Source organism: Cebus imitator, unplaced genomic scaffold (assembly GCF_001604975.1).
Source record: "Cebus imitator isolate Cc_AM_T3 unplaced genomic scaffold, Cebus_imitator-1.0 Scaffold72, whole genome shotgun sequence".
Lineage (NCBI taxonomy): Eukaryota > Metazoa > Chordata > Mammalia > Primates > Cebidae > Cebus > Cebus imitator.
Window position 1 is genome coordinate 5,344,366 of NW_016107387.1, and position 19,915 is coordinate 5,364,280.

Sequence of the window (19,915 nt, forward strand, 5' to 3'; positions counted from 1 at the left end):
TTTTTTTTGAGACAGAGTCTCGCTCTGTCACCCAGGCTAAGGTGCAGTGGTGCAATCTCGGCTCACTGCCTCCCAGGCTCAAGTGAGTTTTCTGCTCAGCCTCCTGGGTAACTGGGATTACAGGTGCCTGCCACCATGCCCGGTTAATTAAAACAATTTTTTTTTGGTAGAGCTGGGGTTTCAATGTGTTGGCCAGGCTGGTTTCGAACTCCTGACCTCAAGTGATCCATCCACCTCTGCGTCCCAAAGTGCTGGGATTACAGGCATGAGCCACTGTTCCCGGCCACCGGTGAAAGGTTTTCTGAACTCAGCTCTCCATCTCCACAACCAGAGGGCATGGGACCTGGTGGGTTATTCTGTGTCCTGGGCCAGTCCAGCACCCTGGCCTATGCTCCCAGATCCAGGTCCTCAGCGAGCTAATTCCTGCACCCAGACCATGGCATGGGCTGGTCCCCCTTTTCCCCCCTCACTTGTCCTGGCTTCCTCATCCAGCTTAAATGTCTGGTCTTCAGAGAGGCCTCCCTGACACCCTAACACTCTGAAGGGGGGTCCCCACTTGTCCCACTCCCAGCACCATCCTTTATAGCACTTCTCACTTGCTGGGATCACCTCTTTCTTTGCTCCATTGCTCAATGTCTGTGTCTCCCACAGAGGAGCACGGCTGCTTGGTTCACTGCCGTCTCCCAGTGTCTGGCACATGGCAGTCAGTGAACCCAGGACGGACCTCAGGTGCCTGTGCTGCCTCCTGCATGTCCATTGTGGCACCATCTGGCTTTGGAATGTGTAGCCCACTAGAGACACTGGCGAAGGAAGGCTGGACAGCTCACAAAGGGCTTAGCTTTCAACTTAGCCAGTGGTGCCTCCCAGGCAGGGGAGGCAGGAGGATTTGCCTGTGTGGGGCCTCTGTAAGCTGAACACTCCAGCCACACAGCAGAACCCAGGTTAGGATTTCATCTCTCTTTGCATGTCGTTTGCATGGCTCAGCTCTGAGCTCTGTGCTTCCTCTTCTGGCTTCCTGGTCTGTTCCCAGATCCACAGAGCTGCACCGCAGCTTTCTCGGCAACCCTCTGCAACCTGGCCTGACCGGCCAGTGAAGGGGTCTTCCCAGAGGGGGTGAATGCAGCAACATCTCTGAGGGCAGGGCCGATGATGGCACTCAGCATGTCTGCCGAAGTGTTTCATCTCCCCAAGAGCCCCGTGAGGTTAGCACCATCGTCACCTCGTTTTACAGATAAGTCAACCGAAGTTTGGAAAAGTTAAAGAATTTGCCCAAGGTCACATGGCTAGCAAATATCAGAGTCCAGGTTTGAGTCTAAGCCTGTTGGATCCCGGAGCCAGGCTTAATTACTGAGCCAAATCACCTTCTGTGGCTTTGCCAGAGACCTGGGAGCCCTTATACATGACTAGGAAGCTGGGCTGGGCCTGCTGGGGGCACTCAGTTCCCCAAATGGGGTTAAAACCCTTCTGAAATTCCCACTACAGTGGCCTTCCAGCTCAGCGAAGCATCCCTTGGTTTCTCCTTAATAGGATGAGGGAGGAGGGCAAGGAAGGTCTTTGAGTAACAGGTGACATTGCCAAGCCTCAGGGGAAGGAAAGAAAAATGGCAAAAGAGCAGCTTAGGGCAGAAAAGAAATAGGCGCCTGTGACCCAGGCACCCAGTCAGAGAGAGCTCGCTGCAAGCATATCGAGTGAATTCCTATGGTTTTCTTACCAGGAACACACTCCCTGCCCCATCCCTGGGGGTTTGGGAAACACAGCCTTGGAAATTCAGAAAAAGTCCTCCAAGTGATTCTGATTTTCCCCCAGGATCTTCCTGCCAAGCCCACTGGGGTCTGAACACTCCATGGGTACTTGGCGGTATTCCCCACTACCGAGTGGGGAAGGCAGGCCCCTTTCCACCTCTCTGCTCCCACCCCTGACCCCTTACTTTCCACACCTCTGTCCTGTTCTGCTGCAGGGGTGCTCTCTCCTGCCACTCAGATGTGGCCCTCCAGATGCCGTTCCTGCCCTGGGGATGGCTGTAAGGCCCCCGGTGCTTTCCCACAGCACCTGAGCTCTAGCTGGGCTGGGCTGATCACGTCACACTGTGAGCGTCCATTGTCTTTACTGGACCAGGTACTCTCTGGGAAAGGAGCTCGACAAGCTGACCGGTGTCTGTCCCCCATGCAGGCGATGACTCAGGATGCAGCCAGGAGCCACAACATGCACAGAGGACCGCATCCAGCATGCTCTGGAGCGCTGTCTGCACGGACTCAGCCTCAGCCGCCGCTCCACCTCCTGGTCAGGTAGGTCCGAGGGAGCCGGGAAGACGACTGAGGCTTCAAGGAAGCCTCGGGGGCCACAGTGGGCACTGGACCAGGCATGGAAGCAGGAAGATTCCAGTTCAAACCCTGTCTGTGTGACCTGGGCAAGTCCCTAGACTTCACCTGGGCAGGTGCCCGGCACAGCACTTGATGTAGTCAGTCCTCAGTATCTGGCACTTTCTCCCTTCTCCTACAGTATCTTCCTCATCCTACTCGGGGCTGCCTTTTGCTTCTGGAAGAATCCATTGAATCTGCTTAGAAAACTACAACTGCTGTTTCTGAAAAAGCAGCTGGGAATTCACAGGCACCTCTCCCCAGAATCCTCCTGTTTATTTCTAGTTCCCCTTATAGCTCCATCCTCCTCTTCTCTATAGAACAAGGGAAAATTCAGCAGAGCTTCAGAAAACAGGAGGCCTCTGTTTCCCAGGTCCCAGGACTGAGAAATAGGGCGTCTGCAGTCCTGGGCAGTCACGTCTCTGAAGGCTGGCGCCTGGCTGTAATAATTCCTTATGCTTACAGAGCTTTCTCACACCCCGTATCTCACTTGCCTCCCTAACTTCTCCATAAGTAGACACCCAGTGCTCCTTGAACATACGGATCCCTCTTCACCTTTGCACTTGCTGCCTGGAACTCTTCCCTGGGAACTGCACATAGCTGGCTCCTTCTCATCCAGGTCTCGGCTCAAATGTCGCTTCTGCTGAGAAGCTGTCCCTGGCCTTTGGAATGAGGCAGACCTGGGTGAAAGCTATCTCCCACTGGCTGTACAACCCTGTGCAAGCCACTTACCCTCCCAGGACCCTGGCCCTACTTGCCTTGTCTGCAAAATGGGAATAATAATAAGAACCGGCTGGGCATGGTGGCTCATGCCTGTAATCCCAGCACTTTGGGAGGTGGAGGCGGGTGGATCACCTGAGGTCAGGAGTTCGAGACCAGCCTGCCCAACATGGCAAAACCCTGTCTCTATTAAAAATACAAAACTAGCCACGTGTGGCGGCAGGTGCCTGTAATCCCAGCTACTTGGGAGGCTGAGGCAGGAGAATGGCTTGGACCTGATGGTGCGGAGGTTGCAGTGAGCCAAGATCAAGCTACTGCACTCCAGCCTGGGTGACAAGAAGGAAATTCCATCTCAATAAATAAATAAATACATAAAAATAATGGAGCCACTTTCCTGAAGAGACAGTACGAGCCTCAACAAAGTTAATGTATTCAGAGGCCTAGCACTGTATTGGCACATAGTAGGTGGTCAATAAACGGTAGTTTTCTTTCTTGCCTCCTACCCAGGTTTTGATGGAACCTAAGCTGAGCTGGGGAGAGGGATATTGTTAAGCAAAAGCATATAAAAATACCCGACTTTTGCATATTTTACAAGCTGTGACCACATGGACACATTGTTAGAAGCCTCCAGAACTTTGGAAGGAGCCTGTACACGAGCAGTCCTGGAGCTTGAGCTCCACAAAGTTCAAGTGTAATCCATTTCCACTCCTGCAGCTCTCAACCCCCCATCTCACACACACACACACACACACACACACACACACACACACACACACACAACCTCAGTCCCTCCATGCTCCCCTGCCCCGGGCTGTCCCTTTAATTTCTAGGGGTTTACCCTTGCTGACTGCAGGGAAACAAAGACTGACAAAATAAGCAAGCCTGGGGGAAGTTACAGAGTGACAATGTGCTCATGGTAGGTTTTAAAATAGAAATAGTTTAGCTTCCCCTTCCTAGGCTCTCTGGCCAGTCCCGGGAAGCTCAATGGCTGCTGTAGACTCGGTCTCGCGTCTTGGGATGGAACTCACCGTGGCTCCTCTCTGTATTCTTCCAGCAATTCCTGCCTCTGTTCTAACCTCCCTGCAACTCATAGGTACCACTGTAGAAAGCCAGGGCAGGGGAGGGTTTGGGAGAAATGGCGCTCCCACAGGGAGCGGAGTTGTGGTGAGCTCATTGTCCTCTAAAGGAGATCCCAGCCTGCATCTCCAATCCCCGTGTCTCTTGCTTATGCAGGAACAGGGAACTTGCCATTATGTCTTGATGGGTCATGGTAGGGTCAAGTGTGGATCCAGCATCTTCTGGATTGACTTACTTTAGAAAGGAGTGTTCCAGTGCAATCCCACAGAAGAATGTTCCAGCATAAATGCCCCTTCTCTGCAGCCCCCGCCTGAGCGTGGCCCGAAGAGACCAGAACTGACCCCTTGCCTCTCTCTCCTTTTCCAGCTGGGCTGTGTCTGAACTGCTGGAGCCTGCAGGAGCTGGTCAGCAGGGACCCGGGCCACTTCCTCATCCTCCTTGAGCAGATCCTGCAGAAGACCCGAGAGGTGAGGGAGAGTCAGGAATGGAAGGGCAGAGTTGGGGTTGGCCCCATAGAGTGGAGAAATAGGTCCCAAAGAACATCATTCCCAGAGGCCTGGAGCCCTAGAGGGGCTTGGCAAAGGCCCTGGGAACCTGTGGGTTCTGTGTTTCGGCAATGCTTGCGCATGAGGGGTTTCTAGGTAGGAATGCACTCAGTAAGAACACATCATACATGAGCCAGGGTCCTGTGTTCAGCCACAGACATGACTTGTAAGTCCAGGTATTGACCAGGAAGGGAGAAGACACTTTACCCGATTCCCTTCCTCAAAAAGATCCATAAAAACAAAGACATGAAAGGGAAAACTGATCGAAAAGGTAAACTGAGGCCCCCTCTCATAGTTTCATCAATGGCTTTTATGACAATGAAGAGGGATGTGTTTAGTGTTGAGCTGGGCTTGGGTTCCAGAATAGCTGTGAGTCCCAAAAGAGAATTTGGACTTTTTAATAGGAATTCTCTTTTATGGGGTGTGTGTGGGTGTGTGGGTGTGTGTGTGTGTGTGGGTGTTATTTTAAATACATGACTGAGTTGGAAAACACGTTACTTTCACTCTCAGTTACCTCTCCCTGTAAGAAGATGCCCAAGGTTACACCACTATTTACCTGGTACTTTTTTACCCTCATCATAAGCCACCCAGCTTGGAACAGCTGAACCACCTCGGAAATGCGTAACATATAAACCAAAATGGAAAGTTTGGCCCACCGTGGAGCAATATGGGAGGGTTTCATAGAAAGGTCTGACCCCATGAGGCATGGTAGACACATTGTCTATTAAGGGTAAAGAGAAAGAGAATTCTGAATTTGAGCCTACTGAGGTCATCCAGCACAGAAGACATGATGGGGCTTTCTCTGTGTCTCCAGCTCCCACGAGTTCCAAAATGGGCCGAGAAACCTTCGGCATTTTGACGAATGAATTCTAAATCATGTGCTGTGCACACGTGTGCATGTGGTGTGGTAGGTTGTATCAGAGAGGCAGTCCACAAAAGGATAAATAGAATTTGTAAACAAATATGAAGAATGATAATGAAATAAATGCAAATTAAAACCATGATGAGACGAATTTTGCCTAACAAATTAGCAAGGAAAAAAAAAAAAAAAATCCCATCAAAAAGTGAGCAAAGGACATGAATAGACAATTCTCTAAAGAAGATATACAAACAGCCAACAAAAAAAAAAAAAAAAGGTCAGGCCAGGTACAGTGGCTTGTGCCTGTAATCCCAGCACTTTGAGAGACTCAGGTGGGAGAAATGCTTGAACCCAGGAGTTCAAGACCAGCCTGGGCAACATAGCAAGACCTCATCTCTACAAAGAATACAAAAAGTCGCCAGCTGTGGTGGTGCGCACCTGTAATATCAGCTACATGGGAGGAAGGGAGGAGTGCTTGGGCCCAGGAGGTCAAGGCTGTAGTGAGCCAAGATTGTGCCACTGCACTCCAGCCTGTGTGATAGAGCAAGACCCTCTCTCTCTCTATCTCTCTCTCTGTCTCTCTGTTTTTGTTATGTGTTGTTTTGTTTTTAAGATAAAAACCAATGCAGGAAGAGCATGGTGAAACTGGTACTTTTATATACATAAAATATTATAAATGGCAAAATCCTTTTGGAAAGCAATATGACAATATGTCTTAAAGGTCATAAAGGTCTATAAATATGTTGATAATCTTTGATTCGTTGACTCCACTTCTTGAACTCTTTTCTAGATAAATAATCCAAATTATAGAAAAAGGAATATACGTAATGGTGTTCATTGCAAAATATGTAAAATGCCAAGAAAATAATCTTGAATGTCCACAATGAAACTAGTAATTTATGGAGGTCTACCAGATGGAGTATAATGCAGCTAAAAATAATGAATATTATCCAAGGGCATAAACAAAATTTAACATATAATACAATTGCATCAGTAAGATTTATTAAATGGTTTAGGGAAAATTGACTAAACATTTGGAAAAAGATAGAGTGAGATCCCCAACTCACACCATACAGCAGGTGAAATTCTAGTTGCATTAAATATTTCTCTTTTTTTTTTTTTTTTTTCCTTTTGAGAAAGAATCTCAGCCTCCTGAGTAATTGGGATTACAGACGCATACCACCATGCCTGCCTATTTTTTTTATTTTTAGTACAGATGGGATTTTGCCATGTTGGCCAGGCTGGTCTCAAACTCCTGGCCTCAAGTGATCTGCCCTCCTCGGCCTCTCAAAGTATTGGAATTATAGGCATAAGCCATCACACCCAGCGTAAATATTTCAATTTCAGAAAATGAAGCTTCAAAATATATATATATATATATATGAATATTTACATGATCTTTGCATGCAAAAGCAAAAATCCATAGAGGAAAACTTAACACCTGTAATTTCTGTACATGACAAATACCTATAAAATTAAAAGACAGCTAACTGGAAACAAATATTTATAACACAAATAACAGGTAAGTGTATAACCAGAAGGGAGAAAAGGTAGCCTTAGAGACCATGTAGTAAAAAAGAAATTTACTTATACTATTATATGTAAAATACATAGGAGTTAAGTATACACACAGCTTATAGCTTTGCAGACACAGGAATGGAAAACCAAACACAGTATGTTCTCACTCATAAGTGGGAGCTGAACAATGAGAACACATGGACACAGGGAGGGGAACATCACACACTGGGGCCTCTCGGAGGGTGGTGGGCAAGGGGAGGGAGAACATTAGAATAAATACCTAATATATGCAGGGCTTAAAACCTAGATGTCTGGTTGATGGGTGCAGCAAGCCACCATTGGCACGTATGTGTGTACCTATGTAACAAACCTGCACATTCTGTACATGTATCCAAGAACTTAAAGAAAATACATAGGGCAAAAGTGGTGTCAGGAGAGGGACATTGAAACATTAGCTGTGGTTGGGTCTTGGAGGGAAATTTTTGAGTGTTTTCGTTGACATCTACTTTCCAAATGTTTGTCATGTAATTACACCACTTTTCACTTAAAAAAAAAAAAAAAAAAAGAGGCTAGAATGAGAAAGAACTGCTGTATTCTGCCTCAGGGAGCCCCGGACCCCGTGAATGAGTCTCGCTCTCTGTCTCATCCTCTCCACAGGTCCAGGAGAAGGGCACCTACGACCTGCTCACCCCTCTGGCCCTGCTCTTCTATTCCACTGTTCTTTGTGTAAGTCCAGCATGGGCCAAGACACAGGAGGCGAGGGAGGAGGAGGGAGAGCACCCTCTATCTGGGGCAGAACCCTCACACCTCTGGAGATAAGCAGAGAGAGAAACTGTCAAGAACCAGCATGTGAAATGGCTTTCAACACTTAGATGGCTTCAGACCAGCCACCATGAGAGGCTTCCAGTGACTCCATGTGGCCACCATGGTGCCTGGCATTCGTGAGCTCCCATGAAGGAACTGCTGTCACTGTTAACAAGCCACAAGAGATATTCTATGTCCACCTCATTTTTCACCCCGGTGGTCAGTTTCACCCAATGCGATCGCCCCCAGTGGCACCAAATGTGTGCACTGACTGATTCCACCCTCAAAAAATAAACATTTACCTGTAATGAGGCTATTTAAGGAAAGGTGGTTTAGGCATTGAAGACCATTATCTGTAACAAGTGGCAGCAATGACACCATTTACCAGTAAGCGGTCAGCCTTTCAAAGAGGCTCACTCAAACACTGGGTAAAGCAAGTCTCTTCCAGTAGAGACACCCCGGGTGCCATCTTGCCCATCTGTAACTCACCCCTGGTGGGTAACTTTCAGTTCCTCCTGACCTTGTCCTGGGACACACTGCTGCCAGGAAAGGTGTATCTTTTGTGGAATATTCCGGAAAGGGAGCAGAAGCTACTCGGGACTATCTGAGCCTTTTCTTACCTAGATCTTTCTGCTTGTTGCCTGCCTCCATCCTAGACACCACACTTCCCACCAGACTCGGATCTCCTTCTGAAGGCAGCCAGCACCTACCACCGGTTCCTGACCTGGCCTGTTCCTTACTGCAGCATCTGCCAGGAGCTGCTCACCTTCATCGATGCTGAACTCAAGGCCCCGGGTAAGCATGGAGGCAGCTGTCATGGGGGGCAAGGTTCACAAGATGAGAATGCTTCCAGTTCTTCCGAAGCTGTTCTTTGTGACCCTCCTTACCTTGTAACCTTTGGTTCACTTCTGCCTATGCCTTGGTTCACAACCTTGGAGGCTCTTCTTCATGACATTGTCAAGCATCTGATGGTTGAATCTGATGGCTGAAAGTAAATATGGGAGGTAACTTGAGAAGGAATTCTTAGGGGAAGCAGGAGCAGGCACTCAGGGCAAGGAGACCTCGCCACTTGGCCTGTGCCTCTGATCTGGTTGGTCAAGGGGTCTTCAAGTCTGCCCAGGTCAGATAGAGAAGCACCCAGGATGCTGATAAGAGGCCTTTGCATGGTCTCTGTGCCCCAGGAACAAGTAGGGAATTGCGTGCGTGGGTTGATGCAGTTCTGGTCGGGGAAGGTGGTTGGTGCCAGGAATGATGGCCTCTGTGACAAGTGTGGACAAGACCTGGGACAGTTTTCATGTGTGGGATCTGAAAAGCAGGAGTTCTTCAGAAATTGCAGGTGCTGTCATAGACATGAAAATGATGTCTAAGGAAACTGTGATAGTGCAGGAGAAAACATAGTCAAGTGTGATTTACTAAGTGGCTCAGCAAATCAGTACTCAAAGGAATAAAGTCACAAAAACATCTCAATAGATGTCTCTAAAATAGTTCATAAAACCCAACACCATTCCTGATATTCAAAACCCCTCAATATATGGAAATGATTACTCTAGAAGTGCTTTTAATATGGCAGCAGCCCAAGGTAAAATAATAGAGGCATCTTCTTTAGAGTCAATAATCTTCTCCCTTTGGCTTATAGGTTTTTTTGCCTATGCAAAAAGACAAAAATAAGGAATACTTTCTCTTCTGAAGAAGAGAAATTTTAATTTGTTGGAGCTCAAACAGTTGCTTTCCTGGGAAGAATGAGAGAATCCCCTGAACGAAGAATTGTCAGAACTAGAAAATAGGTAGCTAAGAGCTTTTTTTATAAACCAGCATTAACCAGTAAGAAAACATAATGAGAAAACCCAATTTACAACAGTAATTAAAAATAAAAAATAGGCTAGGCGCAGTGGCTCACACCTGTAATCCCAACACTTTGGGAGCCCAAGGCGGGTGGATCATGAAGTCAGGAGATCGAGACCATCCTGGCCAACATGGTGAAACCCCGTCTCTACTAAGATACAAAAAATTATCTGGGTGTGGTGGTGCGCGCCTATAGTCCTAGCTACTCGAGAGGCTGAGGTGGGGGAATTGCTTGACCCTGGGAGGCAGAGGTTGCAGTAAGCTGAGATCCCGCCACTGTACTCCAGCCTGATGACAGAGTGAGACTCCATCTCAATATGAATAAATAAATAAATAATAATAAATAAATTTAAAAAATTTTAATGACCTATGTAGAGAAAACAAACTTTGCTGAAGAATGAATAACTGAAGAATCATATTGCTGGATTGAATCAATATTGTAATGAGACCAAGTGTTAGAAAAATAAACATAACCACAATCAAAATACCAAGATATTTTAAAAAATTTTTAAATATATGTAAATAAACATAATATGTAAACATTTTACATATAAATTTATGTATAAAGAAAATAAATAAAATCTATTTGAAAGATTTATTTATGCACTTAGATATTCATATATTTTTAAAGAAAAGTAAGAAAATATTTCCATTTTTGAAGGTACTATAGGGCTATAGTTATTAAAATAGTACACTATGATTATAAGAGTAGGTAGATAATGGAACAAAATGTAATATCTAGAATCAGATTAAATACACAAAATTGTATTATATGACAAAGTGGCATCCTTAAATTATTGATGAAAAAAATCAGTTATTTCATAAATGATATCAGGATAATTGATAGACCATAAAAAAAATTGTGTTAGAATTCTATCCAAAAAGGCCAGGTGCTGTGGCTCATGCCTGTAATCCTAGTCCTTTGGGAGGCTGAAGCGGGCAGATCACCTGAGATCAGGAGTTGGTGAGGAATGGGGGGCTGTGTTTGCTAAAGCATCAGAAAGAATACCCTTTCACCCAGCAATTCCATTCCTGAATTTTATCCTGATGCCCCACTATGGATGTACAAAGATGTAGCTACAAAGATGTTCATCAATGCATTCTTGCTAATAATCAACCAATACCAAAAAACCTAAATATTGAACGTGGTCGAGTATACTGTGGTGAAGTCATTTGGTGGAATGATATTGAATTATTAAAAAGGATATTGTAGAAATAGGTACTGAGCTCAAAAGATGTTGAGTAACTAGTTGAGTGAAAAAGCACGTGCCCCAATACTATGTATGTTATTTTTGTTTTCTCTCTTTCTAATGTATCCATGCACCAGGCCCTGTTTAGTACCAGCAGCATTTAATTCTCACCTTATACATTAAACACACACAGGACAGAAGTACCACATCTTATTTCCCAACAACTTATGGACCCTAGGAAGGTCAAGGCTGAAGTTTGGCTTGTAAATTTCTTTGGAAAGGTTCATAACTTTCCTACCCAACCAGTCACCAGATCTGTCTATGCCCCACCCAGTCAGCTGACATGTCTGAGCCTCACCCAATCAGCTGATCTGCCTGCCCCCAGTCAGCTGTCTGTCATTGCAAAGAGCAGAGCAGGTATAGCTAGGATTTTGCCAACCCCCAAGTCTACCTATAACAAGGTCCTCACCTCATAGTAGAGACTTGGGTGGAGATTTAGGACATCAGGAAAACCCTTAGGAGGGGCTGGATCCTGAAAGGCGTCTGCCAACTCAGTTTCCCAAGGAAAAGAACAAACCCTAAAGGAACAAGCCAGTTTAAGGTCAAACTCCATTCCCTCCCTCACTCCCTCCCAAAACAAACAGACCTGGATCTCTTCTGAGCTTGCTGGTGACTGGAGTTCCTTTGCTAGGAGGCAATGCTTTCCTTCCTTTCTACAATGCTCAGAGAAAGAATTTAAAATCCAAATGTCCTGGCAGGGCCTTGGGTTTATACCAAAGACCTAAATGATTCTTTTTTTTGTTTTGAAAAGGATAAGGGAGTTATGAGGTTAGGGGAGGGGATTACCTGTGGGGAGACCACTTCCCAATTTCAATAGAACCAGCTGTCTCTCCTCAGCTCAATGCATGCTATGCCTTGAGATATTTTTGCAGGCGGCTGGGTAGAAACTCTGTTCTGGGCAGCCCAGAAAGCAGATGTGGCATAGAGGGGCAGGCAATGGTGAGGCCCAAACCCTGGAATGATAAACTGTGAAGCCTGCAGCTTGTTGAAAATGCTCTCATATGATTTTTAACAGGCATGCGGTAATCTTTTTGCCCAATTCCTGAGTCCCCCCCACCCCCAGTTAAGTGGAGACAGGACTAGAATGGAGGCCAGGGAACTTGAATGCTTGAAGGAGAGGCAGAATAACTTGGTGACTACTAGTCCTTGGGACCAGACCATTGTGCTTTCAAATCCTGGGTCTGCTGCTCACTAACTGTGGGCCTTCAGCAAGACATTTAGCTTGTGAGCTTCAGTTTCCTCAGCTGTAAAATGGGAGTATAGCAATGCCTCCCTGTCAATGCAGTTAGTGAGGATTAATGTTGGCCTAATTGATTTCACAGTGCTGGGGGCACTAAGGGCTGCAGTGGTGTTAGCTTAGAAGGTAGGTCCTGGTAAAGTCACAGGGAGAAATGAGAAGGGACGTGGGGGGAGATCTCCACCATGAAGTCTTAGGGACCCAGTTGCCATGGGAATGAATGAAACAGTTTATTCTGCTTTGATGTGGCTGGGTGGCAGAGGAAGTGGGCCTGTTATCAAGGCTGGGGGCCTCCCCCTGCTTCCTGACTCCACCTCCATAAGATCACCCACTGCCTCAACGCTGGGGGTGGCAGGAAACCTCACGTCAGTGCCACAGGGTCCTGCCCACCACAGCCCTCTTGGGCTCAGCCCACATGTTTATTGAATATTTACTCTATGCCTGCATAGCTGTGCCAACCACAATACTTTCCTGCAAAGAATTTATCTGTCAACCTGGGGGATGACATGGGGCATCTTACGTGCAAACAGCTCTGCAATTTTCAAGGCACACAAACCTCAAGGATTGCATCTCACCTGCAGGGGAAGAAAGAAAAGTCATATTATTCTCATTATAAAATGGGAAATGATTTTGAGAAGATGAAGTTCAGTATTTCTTGTCCAAGCTACAAAGTATAAAAGAGGGAACATGAATGCTAGTATGACAAAAACCTATAGATCGTTGCTTATTAGCTGATGACCTTGGACAAGTTACTTAGGCTCTCTGAGCCTCCCAGTCAAGTAGAATTATACTTATCACTGATGATGATAAGGAGAACAGCAGTGATGCCAGGGTTGCTTAAGGCATATGAAGCACCGTCACAGGTTGGTCCCATCTAACCATCAGAACATCTCCACGGGTAGTTACTTTTTCTTGCCAGGCTGGAGTGCAGTGGTGCAATCTTGGCTCACTGCAACCTCTGCCTCCTGGGTTTAAGCAGTTCTCCTGTCTCAGCCTCTTGAGTAGCTGAGATTACAGGTGCACACCACCACACCCAGCTAATTTTTGTATTTTGAGTAGAGATGATAGGGTTTCAGTATGTTAGCCAGGATGGTCTCAATCTCTTGACCTTGTGATCCGCCCATCTCAGCCTCCCAAAGTGCTGGGATTACAGGCATGAGCCACCACACCTGGCCAAGGGTAGTTACTATTATTTCCATTTTATGGATGCTGAAACTGAAGGCCTGACAGTTAAGTGACTTGCCTATGGTTACACAGCTGACAAGAGTTCTACCACTTGAGCCCACATCTCTTTGATACCAAAAGTCATATTATATCCTTTTCACATTTGCATAAAGCGTGTTCCTACCAAGAGGCACTGACAGATGGCTGCATGACCCTGGGTTGCCCAGGCTGTCTTTTTATAAGCACTCTCCCCGCTTGGGGAATTTCTCCTGCCCCTTTCCCTTTGGGATGCTTAATGGCTTCATACCCTTTGACTTCCTGTCAAATGAGGAACAAACCTGGGTTAGGTCAGTTTTGCCTATCAGCTGGTGGCAGGTGAATTCAGAATGTTCTTCAGTGGTGACACATTTCTCTTGAGACATTACTGATCACAGACACATTTGCATTTTATACTTTTTGTCTCTGGTTATGGAATGAAAGGTTTAGACCTCTTGAAGGACGTCAAACATCACTGACTAGTAGATGGGGGGAGATTTAGGGGAAAGAGTAGAGGGCAGGTGTTCCAGAAATCACAGGGTGCGATCAGTTAGGCCTGAGCTGGCTGCCTGTAGCAGACAGGCCCAAACAACAATGCCTTAATCTCATGGAAGCTAGATTTCTCTTACACACACAACCTCCCACACCCACACCCACACACACAGACACACACCCACACACACACCCACACACACACCCACCGACACACAACACACCCCCACACACACACCCCACACACACTCTCTCTCTCTCTGTCTCGCTAAGACAGCAGGCCAATGTTGGCATGGTGGCCCCATGAACATCCTAGACCAGGCTTCTCTCATCTTTCTGCTTCGCCATCCTTAGCAAGAGGCACCATCTTCAAGGTTGCTTCATGGTCTAGGATGGCTCCTGGAGTGCCAGCCATGATGTCCATATTCCAGTTAACAGAAAGAAGGAAGTGAGCATGGTTGCACAAAAGGGTCCACCTAACACATTCTGCAAGAGAGGTTGAGAAACTGACTTATCAACTGGGTACAATGCCCAGTGTCCCACTCATAAAGGAGTGGATATTGAGTAGATGCCTAGAAGTCTCTGTTGCATACGACTTGTAAGAGTAGCCCATCGGACCTGGCTTGGTTCTGTTAGCGTGACTTTCACCAGCGTGGTGAAAGGGTGGTATGGCAGGTCTCATCTTACTTTGCCCCCCACAAGCCCAGTGGCTCTGCAAAGCTGGAGACCTCATCCAGCAGGCATTTTCATGGGGTCACTGTGCTTGTTCAGAGCAGCATATATCTTGTGGTATCACTGGTCTTTCATTCCAGGAACTCACATCTCCTCTGCCTGCATGAAAGTCTGCCCAGTGGGTTCCTTCTCCCCAGTATTTCCCTCTTGGCTTCCTGGCCACATCCCTTCCACCTTCCATGTCTCTGCTCCTGGACTCCCAGTAGCCAGGAATTTCGAGCCTCCCTTGCTGTGTTCTCTCCTCCTTTTGTTTATTCACCTGAAAGCTGTGCTTCACCTTCCCGCCCAGGCCCTGTTGAGGCCCACAGCCATGAGTTCCCAATTCCTCCAGGCTCTCTGGAGTCCAGGACTCTGGAGATGGGGAGCAGGAAGGAGCTGCACGTGGGTAAGGAGGGAAATGTAAGAGAAACCCGCCGTGGGAAGTGTTGTGCCTTGTGTCTGCTTTGGAGCATGATGTATGTCAGACTCAAACTGTCCACCATGAGTTGATATTTGTCGGGGTCACCACCTGCAGGGGTCTGTCCTATAGACCCTGACTCAACAACAAATGAATAAATCCACACACACAGAATACAGTGAAAGAGTGGGCTGGGGTGTTCATGGCCACTCATAGACATTTGAAGATAGTGATGTAAAGAGATAGCAGCCGCCAGCCACGACACACTGAACTCACCAGCCTTTATTCAGCACACATTAAATGACAAAGGCTTTGAGTCAACACCACTAGAGGGTGAAGGTTAAAGGCCAAGTTCTGAGGCCTAAAGCAAACACCATTAGTGGGTAATATCCCTGGTCGACCTCCCCCCGAGAGCCATCCGGAATGAGTAAGGGTTAGTTTATAGGACCACAAGAGTAAACAAGTTAGTTAGGTAAACTCCTAAAATTCCTTTGTTTCTACTTTAATTTATTTAACTAAGGGGACAAGGCTGCCTTCAGCCAAGTATTATAGTAAAAACCCTTAGGCCTTCCAAAAGGGTTTGTATATATTCTCTATAACTAAGATTCCTTAATCTAATGATTAATTCTATTAATCGTAGATGCTGGAGAACAAACCTGATATAGTCTCATTTGGGGGTTGCAGGGCCATTGGGACTAGGCCCTGCTTCCACCCTGTTGACTCTGTGGAATCTTGGTGTTCCCCTCTAAGAGGAAAGTGTCAGATGTGTTTGCTGCTTGCCTCCCCCAGGCCCAAGTACCCACATCACCCTCGGCATGGACCTGTCCGTCAGTGTGTTGTTAATACCAGTGCTTGCTTGATGGCAGACATAGTGATTTTCATGGGTCCTGGATCTTCACAGTTAGCTGTTCTGTGCAGAATGTCCACCTACTTGCAACTTTGAAAAAAGAGTGGCAGATGTGTTGGGTCTTGGACACCTGGGCCAGGAGTTGGACCTTCACTATGACTGTGCTGCCTGCCCACCCAATTCTTGGCCTGTATGGGGTGACTCTTCTTGATTTCCTACTTGCCAGGGCCTGATGCAGGAACAACCCAGGCAAGGTTTTTGTTTAGCCCTTGGACTAATCTTGACCTAAGAAGCTAAACTCAGAAAGCTGTTCCCATCTCCTAAGGTGACCAAGGAAGGATGTGATCTAAGATGAAAGGGAGAGAAATGTCTGTTGACCCAAGGCTCCCCCATGCAGCTTCCCTGTTTGGGGAGCGGAGGGTAGAGCTAAGGGTCCTGGAACTGATATTGCCTACCCTACTTAGCATTCATGGCCTCCCTGGCATCACCAGGTACCATCGTGAAAACCAAGCCAACGCAGGATTCTAGGAGACATTTCCAACCTCACAGCACACACCAGCAAATGGGGACTTGGCAGTACAATTTCTAAACTAGGCTCAAAGGGGTCTCTCTGTAAAAAAGTTTCTAGGATTAAAGCCACCTTCACATTGCACAGACTTTTCTAATTTGTTCCCAGCTCAGAGGCCAGCCCACCAGTTAATTATCCCCAATCCCCACACGCCATGCTAAGCAGGGGCGTCCATTACCAAGAGAGGCTGAGGAGGGGGTTTGACAGTGTTTTCAGGGCGAGGGCGGGAGTTTATCAGATGATCATAGGCTCCGCTTGGGAACTGTTGGTATCTTGGGTATTCAGCACCAGCCAAGCAACTCTGAAAATAACTCCCTCTGGGTCAGGGTGTGCCAAGAAGCACAGGTACCCTCCTAAATATCCCGTTAAAGCAACAGAATACATAGAACAACGGTCACATGGAGTTCACATAGCTCATACAAAGCAGCTTCTGGTTCCAACCGTAGCACAATTCTAAAATGAGATTAAGGCACATGGATGTAGATGTTAGAAACTGCTCTTCATCCTAGAGATGAGGGGAGATGAAGGAGCTTCGAAAAGAAGGTTGTCAACAGTACTGAGCACTCCAGAACAAAAGTTCAGGCAGCATGATGATGAGGTTGCACCGTTGGGTGTGGGGACTTGGAAAACATTGCCAAGCTTCAGGATAGCAGGGTCAGGAGGGTAGGAGGGTTTGGAAGCCAATGGCTGAGAGTTTTGAAAGAAACCTGATGTAAAGGGAGAGTGATGTCACAGCCCACAGCTTCCTGGAGTGTGACTGCCTGGATGTCCCAGGTCAACAGAGGCAGAAGTGGCAGTGAAGAAATGGGGTTAGCGGGGTCTGGGTTACCTGTTAAAAACATTAAATAGTAAAAGAAAAGAGAAATAAGGTCAAGAGAAGATTTTTGTGTGTCTGTGTGTTTTATGATCAGGGAGTTGGAGGGTATCTGTTTGCCTCTACTATGGTAACTACGGTATCATGTTGGGGTGGTTGGAGAGCAGGTGAGGATCTCTTCTCTATAGTGCATGTGAGTGGCCACCAGATGGTGCTCCAAGTCCTGATGATTACATCAGCCAGTGTCAGGGACTTCCCCAGCAAAATAGACATAACATTCACTTCTAAATATGCGATGATTACATAAACATCACACGAAAGACCAAAAATCAAAGCAATTAGGTCCGAAGTTAGGAGAGCATTATATGGCAATTTTCTGCCTTTGACTGAAGGGACATCACAGTCTTTCTATTTATATCTGTCTTTAAACCCCCAGTTGGGACTTGCACTTCTGAGGGGATGTCCTGGAGGTTCCCAGCTCAGTCCCAGTTCAGGGTGGCCCTGCCCTGGATGGGGACTACCCTGGGCCTATTTCCAAGCTATGACAGGAAGGCAGCCCACTACGCCGAGTCCCCAGCCCCTGCCCTGTGAGGGAGTGAACTCACACTTGCTGTTTCATCTCCTCCTTATGGTGGACATAGAACTGAATAGACAGAGTAAAGCGATGACCGTGCAGAACAGAGTCACATTGCAGAAACCAGAGGAAAACCTTTGGTGTGTTTCTTCTCAGCATTTTGAAGTCAGAGGAGACGGAGGGGGGGAAGGCCCAGGGAGGAAGTGGGTGCAGGCTGGGAGCGGAGCCTGGGATGCAATGCCTCCAAGCAGGGAGGACGCCAGGCAAGACCACAATCCTTGGAAAGGACTTGGGACTCCAGGCAGAGATGGGGAGGTACAGGGGCAGAGGAGGGCACAGAATTCAAAACTTGTTGCCTGGCTAGAGCTGAGGCAAAGTGGATGGGCTGAGAGGTGCCTGGCAGAGCAGGAAGGCACCCAGGACTGGGAGAGGGGGCCGCGACAGGAACCCAGGAGTAGCCAGGCAGCATGAGATGCAGCAGCCTCCTGGGCCAAGGTTTTGCCTCCCACAATGCTCTGCCTCCCAGTCTCTGAAGAGAGAAAATTGGAGGTGGTTGAGCCATGGTAGGGCCTAGGAATGATAGACTGCGAAAGGCCTCAGAGGCCACTGATCTCATCTGCCCTTCCTGGGAGAAACTGAGGCCCAGGGATAAAGCGATCTGCCCAAGGCCACGCAGAAGAGCTGGACTAGAACTCAGGCTTCCGACCTGGGCTCTCACCCTGCATCCTTCTCTCCAGCGAGGCTGCTTCCAAGCCTGGGGCCGGGACCTGGGCTGCAAGGAGAGTAGGAAGCTCTTAGGAAAGGAGGGCAGTCAGAGAGGCCACAGGAATCCAGAGGACAGCAAGGCCCAGGACCGATTTTTGGTGTCGGAGGCGGAGGTGGGGATATGGCTCGTGAGGTGTAAAAGGACGCACAGAAGCCAACTGCTAGGCATGCCGGAGGGTCCACAGAGCAGCTCCTCCTGAGCTCCATCTGGGAACTTCCAACCTGATTGTCTAGTGCCTGCTCACCACGAGGCACAAGGAGGATGCTGAAGAAACTGACCAGCCCATGAACTATTTTTTTGTTGGCCCACAGGGATCTCCTACCAGAGGCTGGTGAGGGCTGAGCAGGGCCTGCCCATCAGGAGTCACCGCAGCTCCACCGTGTGAGTGCTCTTGGGGGACAGAGAAACAGGGGGGAGGGCGTTTGGGACCTCTGCACTGTTCCACCTTCACCCTACCCTCCCCAAACATCCAATGCCCTCACCCACCCTGTCCAGCCCATCCAGCAACAAACAGGCTTCCAGGGAACTGGGAACCCCTGGCACTGCTGGTGACATTCTGTGTCCAGGTGAGGGTCTTTCACCAGATTCTTAAAGAGGTCTGCATCCATTGTGCCAGGTGTTAGGCACACAGTTCCCCGACTTGATCCATTCTTTTCAGATGAGGAACTGGAGGTCAGAGAGGCCAAGCAAGTTCCCCAAGTCCACATAGCTAGCAAGGGTCTGAGCCAGGATTTAACCTTCAGGCTTACCCAGAAGCCCGTGAGACTTTCTACAGTCTCTTTCTGCCTGTTACTAAAACAGTGTTTCCAAGCTTTTTGAACAGGACTTACAAGAAAAATACAGCCTGGTACACACACACCCCTGAAACGAAACTTATTCTTAAGACATAGGATGAGCTCTATTCTACTCTGTTTCATTTAAGAAACAAACTCAACTCCCCAGATAATTTCATGACCCACTCGTGGGTCCTGACCTGCAGTTTGAAAAGCACTAGACGGTGGGGGTTGGGGGGGTGCCCATTCGGAGGACCCTCTGCAGGATTCGAAGAGTTGGGTGCTGTTTCACCTTGACATGTTGGGACCCCAGGGACCCTGGCCTTCATCAGCTCAGAAATTATAGGTCCCCCCGGCCCTCCCCATTCCCAGCCCCCGGGTTCACTTCTCTCTCACTCCTGTGAGCAACACCTCTTGACTTTCCTCTAGGTAAAAACAAACAAAATGATAGATGTTGAGAGAGAAGGAAAGGATGCTGAAATGTTGTAGTTTACTAAGTAAATGAGGTGCTTCTGGTGGGGTGAAGAATCAATCATCAACACC

The 19,915-nt window shown here is 47.6% G+C and overlaps 1 protein-coding gene and 1 long non-coding RNA gene across 5 annotated transcripts in view; one reads left to right on the plus strand and one right to left on the minus strand.

Annotated features, from left to right (window-relative positions):
* Positions 1-13,237, minus strand: part of LOC108306513 — a 27,893-nt gene extending 14,656 nt beyond the window's left edge. For both annotated transcript variants that reach the window (XR_005200829.1, XR_001826174.2), the window contains exons 1-2: positions 11,382-13,237; positions 8,768-8,858 (exon numbers count right to left, since the gene is read on the minus strand). This is a non-coding gene — a long non-coding RNA (uncharacterized LOC108306513). The remainder of the gene's footprint in view (positions 1-8,767; positions 8,859-11,381) is intronic.
* Positions 1-19,915, plus strand: part of PIK3R5 (phosphoinositide-3-kinase regulatory subunit 5) — an 80,964-nt gene that overhangs the window by 47,905 nt on the left and 13,144 nt on the right. For 2 of the 3 annotated variants that reach the window (XM_017531452.1, XM_017531453.1), the window contains exons 2-6: positions 2,170-2,285; positions 4,521-4,621; positions 7,734-7,802; positions 8,537-8,675; positions 18,911-18,980. In XM_017531452.1, coding sequence (XP_017386941.1) covers positions 2,183-2,285; positions 4,521-4,621; positions 7,734-7,802; positions 8,537-8,675; positions 18,911-18,980 — 482 coding nt within the window. In that variant the 5' untranslated portion in view covers positions 2,170-2,182. Of the gene's footprint in view, positions 1-2,115; positions 2,286-4,520; positions 4,622-7,733; positions 7,803-8,536; positions 8,676-18,910; positions 18,981-19,915 lie in introns of all 3 variants that reach the window. The other variant, XM_037739588.1, reaches the window with a different exon arrangement.